At 34.9% G+C, this 12,379-nt stretch overlaps 1 protein-coding gene across 3 annotated transcripts in view; it reads left to right on the top strand.

Annotated features, from left to right (window-relative positions):
* The window catches only part of VPS50 (VPS50 subunit of EARP/GARPII complex), a 127,877-nt gene that overhangs the window by 19,525 nt on the left and 95,973 nt on the right, over positions 1–12,379 (top strand). For all 3 annotated transcript variants that reach the window (XM_024249845.3, XM_054559478.2, XM_063726081.1), the window contains 6 exons: positions 415–486; positions 3,071–3,124; positions 3,960–4,030; positions 4,725–4,842; positions 4,924–4,959; positions 6,117–6,199. In XM_024249845.3, the coding sequence (XP_024105613.2) occupies positions 415–486; positions 3,071–3,124; positions 3,960–4,030; positions 4,725–4,842; positions 4,924–4,959; positions 6,117–6,199 (434 nt within the window). The remainder of the gene's footprint in view (positions 1–414; positions 487–3,070; positions 3,125–3,959; positions 4,031–4,724; positions 4,843–4,923; positions 4,960–6,116; positions 6,200–12,379) is intronic.

Below are 12,379 nucleotides of genomic sequence, written 5' to 3'. Positions count from 1 at the left end.
ATCTGTTTTGAGTTCTATCATAAACAAGTAGAGATATATCTGTGGATGGTAGAGTTGGGGTTAGGTTAGTTACTGTCTCACGTTCTCCTGTCACAGGCCGTGGCAGCAGTGTCTGTCGGCCTAGGGTCCAGAGTCCCCAGTGGTAGTGGGGTTTCTCAGAAGGCAGAGCAGCAGCACTGGAGGTAACAAGGCTGAATGAAGGGTGGAACCAGAGGGCTGTGTACTAAAGATGTATAGGCTTTTGTGGTTGGAACCTAGGAGGGAGGTTGGGAGGACAGGCAGCATGGAGGGCAGTGGGATGTGACACTGTTTTGTATGCACAGTTTGTAGTTCGCTAGTCAGAAGGGTCCAGGTAAATGAAACCAAATTAAACAATTTATTTTTTCCTTTTCATTCATGAATTTTTTTCTGTAGAAGCTTCCACCTGTTCTCAATTTGCAAGAATTAGAGGCGTATAGAGACAAATTGAAACAACAGCAAGCTGCAGTAAGTAGAAAAAAAAACCACATTTCTTTCTGACAAAACTCTAGATGAAACACAACAGAGAGGTATAATGTTTGCAGATTTATGGTTTTAACTAACAATTAAGATAGAAACAAATCTTGTTTTTTAACATGACTGATTCAAATGATGTATTTATATTAAAAATTTAATGCGTATGGTTTTCCTTATGTTACCTTGATAGATTTGCTTCTAGAACTTGGAATTTTCTCTCTGGAATCCTTAATGTGATCAAAGAACTTTGAACTTTGTTTTAGATTAGTAAGTATCTTTAGGCTCCTTGTCATAGACGTATGATTTCCCCACCCATAGTTTTGTAACTGAGTATTCCTTTTTGTTTTTTGAGACAGGGTCTTGCTCTGTTGCCCAGGCTAGAGTCTGGTTTCACGATCATGGCTCACTGTAGCCTCTCCCGCCTGGACTCAAATAATCCTGTCACCTCAGTCTCCTGAGTAGTTGGGATTACAGGCACGTGCCACTAGTCTGGCTATTTTTTAAATGTTTTGTACAGATGACATCTCACTGTTGCCCAGGCTGGTCTCGAACTCTGGGGCTCAAGCGATTCTCCTGTCTCAGCCTCCCAAAGCACTGGAATTACAGCCGCAAGCCACTTTGCCTGGCCCTATAATGGAGTACTCTCTCAGAATAAACGTCCCCCTGAGATTCAGAAAGTCTGAGTTGTAGTCATTATTTAATTATGATGTTGAGTAAATCATTTAACCTCAGTGACTCCGTTTTGTTTATCAGTAAAGTGATAGGTTAGGCTTGCATTTTCTTTAATGCGGTAAAATTCTCTGATTCTATAATTTCTTTATGTTAGGCTAAACCCACTTTATGAAATTCAAACTCTACTGTAGGGATTAATTAATGGTAGCATGTATATTAATTTTTTTCAACAAAAGGACCAGTAGTAATAAGTTTATCTGTTTGAATTTAAGATATGATTTTTAATAATGCAACTGGCAAACAAAGGAAGGTATACTTTTCTATTACACTTAGAAGTCTCAGTGGGTGCTAGGGTCTGCTTGGAGGTAGCAGTGGTGGTATAGGGCAGTCTTGGGCAGGAGAAGGGATTTGAGCTCTAGAGCAGTGGTTGCCAATTCTTTTGGCACTCGGGACCAGTTTTTTGGAAGACAATTTTTCTATGGACTGGCAGGGGTGGGGTAGGGATGGTTTCAGAATGATTCAAGTGCATTTCATTTATTGTGTATTTTATTTCTATTATGGTTACATCATAATATATAATGAAATAATTATACAACTCAGCATAATGTAGAATCAGTGGAATCCCTGAGCTTGTTTTCCTGCAGTTAGACGGTCCCATCTGATGGGAGACAGTGACAGATCATCAGGCATTAGAGTCTCATAAGGAGCGCACAACCTAGATTCCTCACATGTGCAGTTTACAGTAGGGATGGAGTTAGAGCTCTTATGAGAATCTAATGCCACCGCTGATCTGATGGGGAGGTGGAGCTCAGGCTGTAATGCAAGTGATGGCGAGCGGCCGTAAATACAGATGAAGCTTCGCTTGCTCACCTGCGACTCACTTCCTGATGTGTAGCCCGGTTCCCCACAGGCCATGGACCAGTACTCCCTATTACTAGACAATCCTGTGGAGCCTTTGGAATTCTTAAAATGATATTTAGGATTAACATTGATATTTCTTCATTAATTGAAGTCTAAAAGCCATTTAAAATTTGATTTTCTTAACCTTAATGGAATCCCTCTTTCTAGACAAAAACAATGAGTGTATCTAAAAATTAATTTACGTAATTTCAAAGATGCTTGAAGCAGATTAAGAAAATGTGAAAGGATTAATGCAGTAGTGTAGTGGGTGTTCAATGTTTTGTTCTTAGTTGGCCTGGGGAAGGGGAGCCAGTTGTGTTTCTGGAGCAAACTCCCTAAATACCTTCTGTGTGTCCTGCTTCATGCCTCATGTGCTATTTCTGTTAGTGAAGTTGGCAGGGACCCTGAAATGGTGGAATTAGAGCCTCATGTTCAAAATCATTATACTTCTAACTTGCATACATTAATATTATTCGTAGAACAATACATACAACCTTAGATATCTTCATAGCGTTCCAAAAAACATGTTTTCAGCTTTTCAGAAGTGGAGGACCAAACTACTTGCTTGTCTTAGGCAGCATAAAGGATCTAAAGGATACGAGCAAGTTCTTTTTCCCAGATATTGTCTCCATAAATTCAGTTGATTAAAAATCTGCTTAACAATGTCATCTTTTTCAATCAAATCCTATTCCCTTAAAGATGGTTACACTTTTTGGTTAATGTTACTTAAATCAGATAATGATACACTATTATTAACAATAATAATGACCATTTATTGAGTTTCTGTTAAGGACCAGGACCTGTGCTATGTGCTTTATTATATTACCTCTTTTACTAATTTCATAGCCCAGGGAAATGTGTATGGCCATAGTATGCCAATATCTGCTCCCAAAGTTATTGGGGAGATCTATGGAATATTCTTTTAAAAATTCAAATATAAAATATCATAGAAAGCATGAAGCTTGTTCTTTTATTTCCTTTGTTTGATTACGTCTTCTTATAGGTATCTAAAAAAGTGGCAGATTTAATCCTTGAAAAACAGCCTGCTTATGTAAAGGTAGGATAATATTTGTTATTTTTTGTAGTAGAATTTTTAAATGTTTGAGTGATTTACACTTGAAACTGTTAAAATATTGTATTTTTTGTCAATAATTCTGTAGCAGCATATTGACTGTCTTTGGGTGTGTTTGTGTATATGTAGGTATGTATCTATATTTTTCTTTTTCTTTTGGGGTAATTTACCAAACTGAAGAAGCAAAGGGTTTTTATATATGATTCTAAAGTGATCTCTTGGGTTTTTCAAACTTTAGAAGAGCCAGTGAAAATTGCTCCCATTAACATTTAAACAAATAGATTCACCAATATTGACCACTCATTGGCAATATAACAATCTGGCTTTAAAATATGATAAAATTGGTACTGTCTAACTGAATCTGTGTTTTCATCGGAAAATCAGAGCCTTCAAAATCCATTGAAATGTCTACCAGTGTTCAAATGAAGACTTTCATTGTCAAAGCATCTTAGTAAACAGAAATCATATTTGTCATATCCTTTAATTACCTTGTGAAGTTCTCTTGGGTAGAAATTTAAACAGATATATTACTGGTATTTGTTTATTCCTGTCTACAACAAGTTGGGTCTAGATTTCCTTACAAGCAATACTGACTAAATATTTTGTCATCTGTCATTGTAAAAATCAGTTACAAGTAGTCATTTTAAATAATTTTGTGAAAAATATACTAATAGTTTTCAAGTTCAGGTATTTTTGTTGCTACTTTGTTTTTCAAGCAGGTTTTCTTTGAATCTGACTAGAGTTTTTGTTAGAGTACTATATAAATAAGAAAGAAAAATAAAATATCTCCAACAATAACCTGTACCTAATCTTTCCATAGGAACTTGAAAGAGTTACCTCATTGCAGACAGGTCTTCAATTAGCTGCTGTTATCTGTACAAATGGGAGAAGGTATTGCTTTTGATGATATTTTGTTTTTTAAGCTGGACAATATTTCAAGAATAACTATGGAATCTATAATTTATAATTGATTTTTTTTATTATGGCTGTGGTTTCTAGAATATCATTCCTTAAGCGAGCATATATTATGATCTAAAGACTACACTAAGAGGGTTTGTGGGAAATATCTCTAAGTGTACTTATGGGTTTTAAAAAATTACTATTTTTATATTATTTAGACTAGTGCTTCACAGATTGTTTGTCGTAAAGCACCTACTTTTTTCTTTCTAAAATTTCCAATCTGTTACAGGCTGTGATTTTTTAAAAATGCAATAAAAACAAATTACTAGGCAAATGAAATAAAGAAGGAAAGACATAATACAGTCTTAATTTTTTTAATTATTAGAGTCACAAAGAATAATTATTCTGTCAGTTTTTGCACTGTGTTTTTAAGCGCTTATTCTCAGTTTCTGTAATTTTTTGTTATAGACCACTAGCAGGTTGTGAATTGGCACCAATCTTCTCGTGGTGTTCTGAGTAATGCTGGTTTAGACTGGCCATTGATTACATTTGTCAAATAGTAGTTTAAATCCTTGGTTTTTATAGTAATCCATTTCACTCCTTCATTAGTTACCTAATTGTTCTGTGTGGATAGTATTCTTATTATAATAAAAAACTTTTAACTATTTATTATTCACTTTTGCAGACACTTGAATATTGCAAAGGAAGGTTTTACTCAAGCTAGTTTAGGCCTTCTTGCAAATCAAAGGAAACGTCAGTTGCTGATTGGACTTCTGAAATCTCTGAGAACTATAAAAACATTGGTATATATGGGTCATTTAAAAAAAATTAAAACTGAATTTTGTGGTTGAAACAGATTTTACCTTTGATTTTTGTTTTTTCAGCAAAGAACAGATGTACGGTTAAGTGAAATGCTGGAGGTAAGTTAACAAGTTTTGGAAATTTAGGGTCCTACTGATACATAGAAACATTAAAGCAGACAAAATTCAGAAGTGCATTTTTCTCAAATGGGTTTATGATATAAAGAATATTTTTAGACTTGTAAGATTTTTAGACATGTCAAAGATTCTTGTTCTGGAGTCTTTTTCTATTGACATGATATTACTTCATTTAGAAAAGCAAATGTATTTGGGAAAACATTTAGCTTCTGATAACATTGGAATGTTAACTTGTTTGATTGTATTGCATCCAAATAGCAATAAAAATTAACATCTTTTTCATCTAACATATAGTAGTAATTTAAGGAATGTGTGATACTTACTTTTGTTCAGTATCATGTATTAATTGCTTTTCTGAGTGAGCCATCTGTTTTTTCTTTGATGCATTCTTAGCATTTTCTGTCTACTTCTGTCATAAGGTTCTCCAAAGCATAATGTAATGTGTGTGTTTCCTCATAATACTTGAGCTCCTTGGGGTAGGTACTTTGTCATTATCAGCATCACCAGTGGTTTGAATTGCATCTGTTGAATTTAGAATTGAGCATAGGGAAAAGTTTTTGTGGTTTTCTGTATAATTGTTTTATTACTTCTCAACTATTACTGCTAACTAGGGTTTCAGAAACCCATATGAAAAATTCGTTGGGCATTAAATTACTGTTAGGTGATAAAAATACTCTGAGTTTATTAATTAGTGTTTTCTTTTCTAAATTTATTTCTTTAGAATTATTTATTGATTTCTTGGTGGTAAATTGTTGACTATCAATTACAAATAGAATGCATACTATTTTGAAACATTTTATGTAGGCATTACTGAAAGAAGATGTGTTAACAGTTAAAGAAAACCTTTCCTGTGAAGCAGCTAATGATTTAATGTAGGATTTATCCATAAGTCATGGTCTCAGGGGGCTGTTACTTTGAAGGAATAGAATATTTTAAATATTTCTTCTATGTATATATTTTAGGCCTGGAACTAGTTGCCTCTTGTATTTTGTCACTTATCTATCATTGATATTCTAAGAGGAATTAAAGTTTTTTGATTCTGTAACTTTTGGTTAGAATATGAACAGAGATTTTTTTTTATCAGGGGCTTTAAGAAAAAATGTTTCTATTCTAATGACTCCTGTTGTTGTTACCTTAAGGAGGAAGATTATCCAGGAGCTATTCAGTTGTGCCTTGAATGTCAAAAAGCTGCCAGCACTTTTAAACATTACAGTTGTATAAGGTAAGGTCATGTAAAAGTTTTAAAGCAGATTCTGTTGTCAGCTTCTTATGTAGCAGCTGTGTAAAAATGTTAATAAACATTGAAAATTAGTATAAAGTGCTGTGTTCTAGTTTAACATTCATATTTATATATGGGCAGTACAATAAAATTATAAATAATAGTCTTTAAAGTGTGAAAGATCAGATACTTTTCATTCCTGCTTTTTCTTGTCACCTCATTGAAACTAATTTTTCATATTCTTTCCAATCCAACTGATTCTATTTTTATAGAGTTGTAGACAAGAATAAATTATCTGTTCATATCTCCAATGCATCTCTTGGGAATTCTTCCTTAACTTTGCCCAGCTTATAAATATTGAGGATATTATTGCAGCTTGTTTTTAAGATCCAGATGGTTCGAGTGTTTGGCTCATCATGATAAAAAGTCTTTTGGAAAATTTAAGTATGATTTCAATTTATATAATAATCATGTTTGTAATAGTTAAGTGATTATATATTCAGTGTGTTGTATCTTTTGTTTATTATTAAATATACAACAGAAAAATAGCCACTGTATATTTTGCTATTATCTCTAACTTTATTAATAGCATTTTGGTTTGCTTAAAATGAAAAATTTGCATTGCTTGTGACAGTCTTGGGGAAGCTCTGATCCCTAGGTGTAATTTCCAGCATTCCTCTAGAGCCATCACAAATAAATGTACAATCTAAGTAAAATAGTGTGCTTGCCAAACAAATCCAGTTTCAAATTAAATTCATACCCATCCCAGATTGCATCCCCTTTGTCTCTCCTGTATGGAAATTCTGGCATTCAGTGAGCATGACTCACTGTTGTTGTAGATGTTGATTGCTAGTACCTGAAAACTAAAAGAATTATAATAGAGCAAAACATTAATATAAGTTTGAATTAATTTAAAAAAAATTATCTCATATTACAAGTCTTTGCTGGCTATAGGCTAAGGGCTAGATATTTTCCTCCCAGAAATGCTATTTAAGTCTCTATGGTATTTTTTTTTCTTTAAAATGTGCAGATTGAAGTTACACATTTTTTTTTGTTTGTTTGTTTGTTTTGTTTTTTATTTTAAAGATGGAGTCTCACTCTGTCTCCCAGGCTGGAGTGCAGTGGCATGATCTTGGCTCACTACAACCTCTGCCTCCTGGGTTCAAGCGATTCTCCTGCCTCATTCTCCTGAATAGCTGGGATTACAGGTGCACGCCACCATGCCTGGCTGATTTTTGTATTTTTAGTAGAGATGGGGTTTTGCCATGTCAGCCAGGCTGGTCTCTGACTCCACCGCGCCCAGCTTGAAGTTAACACATTTTTTATTTGGTTAGGATATAAATTGAGTAGTACCAGTGATACTTTCATTTTGTCCATTTTGAGAGTGATTAACTGTCATTAGTAGAAACTTGACGATATCATTTATGCTTATTAGGTTAAGTAAATAGAGAATTAGTTTTAGTGTGTTGAATGTTTTAGAGATTTCCAGCAAGCCATTCTGGGTCCTGAAAAAGCAAATCTGTTTGAACCAAAGCATCCATTTAGTTCATTTTGTAGTGATAAATCTGTTATATAGTAACAGCTTGTTTATTGGGTGAAAATAATTCAGGCAGTTTACAGAGTGTTTATGCCAGGTACTTTGCTTTGAAATTGTCAGTATGGTGATAAACCACATACAGTGTGATCAGTATAATCTCTGGTTTCATAAAGAACATCATAATCTATCAGGAAGGACTTATAGTAAAGTAGGCACCCATAGAATTAGGCTGTAGAGAGAGGGAAGTTGTGCATACAGTGGAAGCATTCGGATCTAACTCCCCTTCGGGGATCAAGACTAAGGAGGACCTGAAGGAGGAGCAGGAAGACTTGAGGTAGGCCAGGATATGAGGGTTGTGAATAGGAAACTGTCTACACCAGAAATGATATCTTTGTTGCGGAGTTACCAAGCAAAATGAAGACTGAAAATATGTATCTGTTGGATTTATAGCAACAAAGAAGTCATAGTTGACCTTTTGGGGACAGATTTGGTGGGAGTTGGTTGAACTATCAAGTGTAAGGTGAGGAAATTTTGTGATGAGGACAGATGTAGAATTAAGAAGAGGAAACCTCAATATTTGAAAATCGGTAGGAGAGAGTGAGAAGCTGAAAATAAAATAGCATAATAATATACTAAGGCTTTGCAGGGATTATAGCAGAGATTGACTTTGAAAAGGTCACTGTCTATTATAATAGGAAAGAATGAGCGTGGAATTGGGTGGCAGGAAATTGAGGGAGCAGGTGATGTGTTGAAACTTTTATATAATTAAAAATCTATTTTAGCTATGCTAAAGTAAATGCCTTACATGATGAGTGTTAACTGTAAAAAATGTCTTTGAAAGAAATTCTTATTTGGGCTTTTAAAAATTGATATCAAGTGGCTTCTGAGCACTTTTTAAATTAATGGATATACTGATATGTGGAGGAGGTGTGGCTACAGTTATCGAATGAGGTTAAAAGGTTGAAATGGAAAAGATTTAAATTAATAGTTATTTTAGGTAATACAGTGTATAAGAAGCATGCTATGTTTAGATATGTTAGTCATGCATGTGATAAGAAAAATTGGTCTTATTCTCTGCAAATAGGTAAAAATACGTCACATATACATTCAGATATCCCAAGAAATTCTTTGTAATGGGGTTTTACTTTAGGTATCTTAGGAAAACTTAGATAAAGTTATGTTTTTAGCTTGGTGATTTAGTGACAGTGTCAGGGTGACTCAGAGAGCAGGGCTATCAGTTGGAGCTGTCTGGTGGTAATGATAGCCCCTCCGTTAGCATTTCTTTTCCACCCCATACCAGCACATTATCCTTTGCCAGCCACCATTCACCTGCCTAACACCATTCCCTCTTTCCCTTCACCTGTTGTTTCACTCTTTTGTTTATATGGGAGAACATAATAAGTTTGTTCACTTCTTTTGTAGATGATATAATGTGGGATATAAGGGTAGAGTTAATTGACATGTGGGTCACGTTGAGTCCACAAAGATAAAAGACATTGTTATTCTAACATTCTTTTATTTTCGTCTTTATAAATTAGATAGACCTCTTTTTTTTTTTTTTTTTTTTTTTTTTTTCTGTGTGTTTTTCTTTCTTTTGCTCTGTTTCCTCTGGTCTTCCCAGTACAGTGTTGCACCTGTTCTTGAGCTCTCTAGTTGGGCCTACTCATACAGGATTCATCCACACTTTAAAAATGTATTTAATTGACTTGGGCTTGTGGAACTTAGCCAAAGGCAAGATTTAATCTTTGCTTGGACATGAGTGAATTAGAGTGAATAAGCATTTTACATTCTAGTAATCTTAGGAACAGTAGTTAACTTCCAACTGAATTTATATATTATCAGTTTTAAAAACATTTATATCGTAATTCTTGTTGATGACTAGAGAATCATAAATATTTTCCTTTTAGAAATGATTTTTGAGAGAATCACCCCATGATATAGAACATTTCTGAATTCTGATGTGATTTTTTTTTTTTTTTTTGAGATGGAGTCTTGCTCTTTCGCCCAGGCCAGAGTGCAGTGGCGCTATCTCGGCTCACTGCAAGCGCCGCCTCCTGGGTTCACGCCATTCTCCTGCCTCAGCCTCCCCAGTAGCTGGAACTGCAGGTGCCCGCCACCGTGCCTGGCTAATTTTTTGTATTTTTAGTAGAGACGGGGTTTCACTGTGCTCGCCAGGATGGTCTCGATCTCCTGACCTCGTGATCCGCCGGCCTCGGCCTCCCAAAGTGCTGGGATTACAGGCGTGAGCCACCGCGCCCGGCCCCTGATGTAATTTTTAAAAAATATTTTAAGCAAGTTTATACGCACAGTATACCTACTTGTCTACTTGTTAATTTTTTCTTGGCAGATTATGTGTTCCTCTTTTCTTTCCTAGTCACATCATTCCTTTATTGGAAATAAGGTTTTTGTTTTTGGTAGAGCGCAAACTCTCTAAGGAGAGTTACTTGGAATAGCTGAGATGGAAAAACTTAGGGTTGACTCTTATGATTCTGAAAATAGGAAAAACAGAATTTACATATTTGCTTCTGCATAAAGAAATACTGAGTCTATATCTTGTAAGTCTCAGATTATATGACTAGGTAGTTTAATACATGAAATGCCAAGTATAATCAGCTCTCTGTATCCATGTGTTCTGTATCTCTGGATTCAACCAGCCGAAAATGGAAAATATTTGGAAAGAAAAAACAGCAACAAAAATAACAATACAACACAAAAATCACAATGCAATCACAAAAATAATAAAAATAAAAAATAATACAATATAACTGTTTACATACATTTGCATTGTATTAGACATTATAAGGAATCAAGATGATTTAAAGTATAAGGAGGATGCGGATAGGTTATATGCAAGTACTGCGCCATTTTATATAAAGAACTTGAGCAACCATGGATTTTGATGTCTATGGAGGGTCTCAGAATAATCCGCCACATAGACTGAGGAATGACTGTCATATAATGATGCACCTAGTTGGTTGAAAAATGAAAGAGAACTGGCACTTCCTCTGCACCTTGTGTCTTCCTTGAGATGTGCCATGTTTCAGCATCTTTAATAAAAGATAACAGTAATCCCAGTTTTGTTCACTTTTATAACTGAGAGAACATTTTTACATTGTTTGATATTTCCTGAGTTGATTGACAGAGAGTCATATAGTTGGGATTTATTAAGAATAAGAATCAGAATGTGTTTATGCTAAAGTGCATCTGTGAATGAAGTACCTAATTTCTTTTTCACTTGAAATTTGTCTCAATTTGTTTCAAGGAAAGTTATTTTTAAAAGTCAAAACTGCTTTATTATTGTATTTCATTTGAAAGAAACTACTTGAGGGAGCCTGATAGCTTTTGTATTATGCACTGTAAAGTTTGCATACTACTGAACTAGTTTGTTGAGTACTGTACTTTAACATAAACAGATGTATTAAATGTCTCATAATCTTTCAAGAATTCCTTCATTTTTTCTCAGAATGTGATCTTGGTAGTTTAGTGAAAATTGTAGGTTGTAGAATGTCTTTACGTCATATGGCAAATGAACACAGCTTACAAATATAGCAATACTGGGAACTTTTCTTGCCCTATTGCATTTAATTTCTTTATAGCAAGATGTGCCTGCTTTCTTCCTCTAAGGTCAGGGACATAAGGAGCCCTGCCTTGACTAATGTTTGAACATTGATTGTTTCTGCTAGGTTGCCAGGCCTTCTAGCTTGATCAATTGTCTAGATCCTGAGTGCTTGTTGGTTGGTCAGCTTGGACCAAGTTTTGATAACACCTGCACTCCTTATCTTCTATTTTAACTTGTTTTTCTCTGCCTCCCTCTGCCATGCTGTGCTTTTTTAAATAATGTAAAATAATAGTTTCACATGGCAAAAATCCTAATAAACAAGAGGGTTTTAAATAAAAAGCAAACAGTTTTCTTTCTGCCCTATTCACCCTTCCCTTTCCTAATCCCTGGAGTAAACCACTTTTACAGCTTACTAATTTTTTAAAAATAATTAAAAATATATATACATAATATATATATACAGCCACATATACACACATATATCTCTTTCCTGTTTTAACATTTTTTTCTTTTTTTTTTTTTTAATTATACTTTAGGTTTTAGGGTGCATGTGCACAATGTGCAGGTTAGTTACATATGTATACATGTGCCATGCTGGTGTGCTGCACCCATTAACTTGTCATTTAGCATTAGGTATATCTCCTAATGCTATCCCTCCCCCTTCTCCCCACCCCACAACAGTCCCCAGAGTGTGATGTTCCCCTTCCTGTGTCCATGTGTTCTCATTGTTCAATTCCCATCTATGAGTGAGAACATGTGGTGTTTAGTTTTTTGTCCTTGCGATAGTTTACTGAGAATGATGATTTCCAGTTTCATCCATGTCCCTACAAAGGACATGAACTCATCATTTTTTATGGCTGCATAGTATTCCATGGTGTATATGGGCCACATTTTCTTAATCCAGTCTATCATTGTTGGACATTTGGATTGGTTCCAAGTCTTTGCTATTGTGAATAGTGCCACAATAAACATACGTGTGCATGTGTCTTTATAGCAGCATGATTTATAGTCCTTTGGGTATATACCCAGTAATGGGATGGCTGGGTCAAATGGTATTTCTAGTTCTAGATCCCTGAGGAATTGCCAC

This window comes from Pongo abelii, chromosome 6, assembly GCF_028885655.2.
Source record: "Pongo abelii isolate AG06213 chromosome 6, NHGRI_mPonAbe1-v2.0_pri, whole genome shotgun sequence".
NCBI lineage: Eukaryota > Metazoa > Chordata > Mammalia > Primates > Hominidae > Pongo > Pongo abelii.
This window is presented reverse-complemented; position numbering and strand designations above follow the sequence as displayed.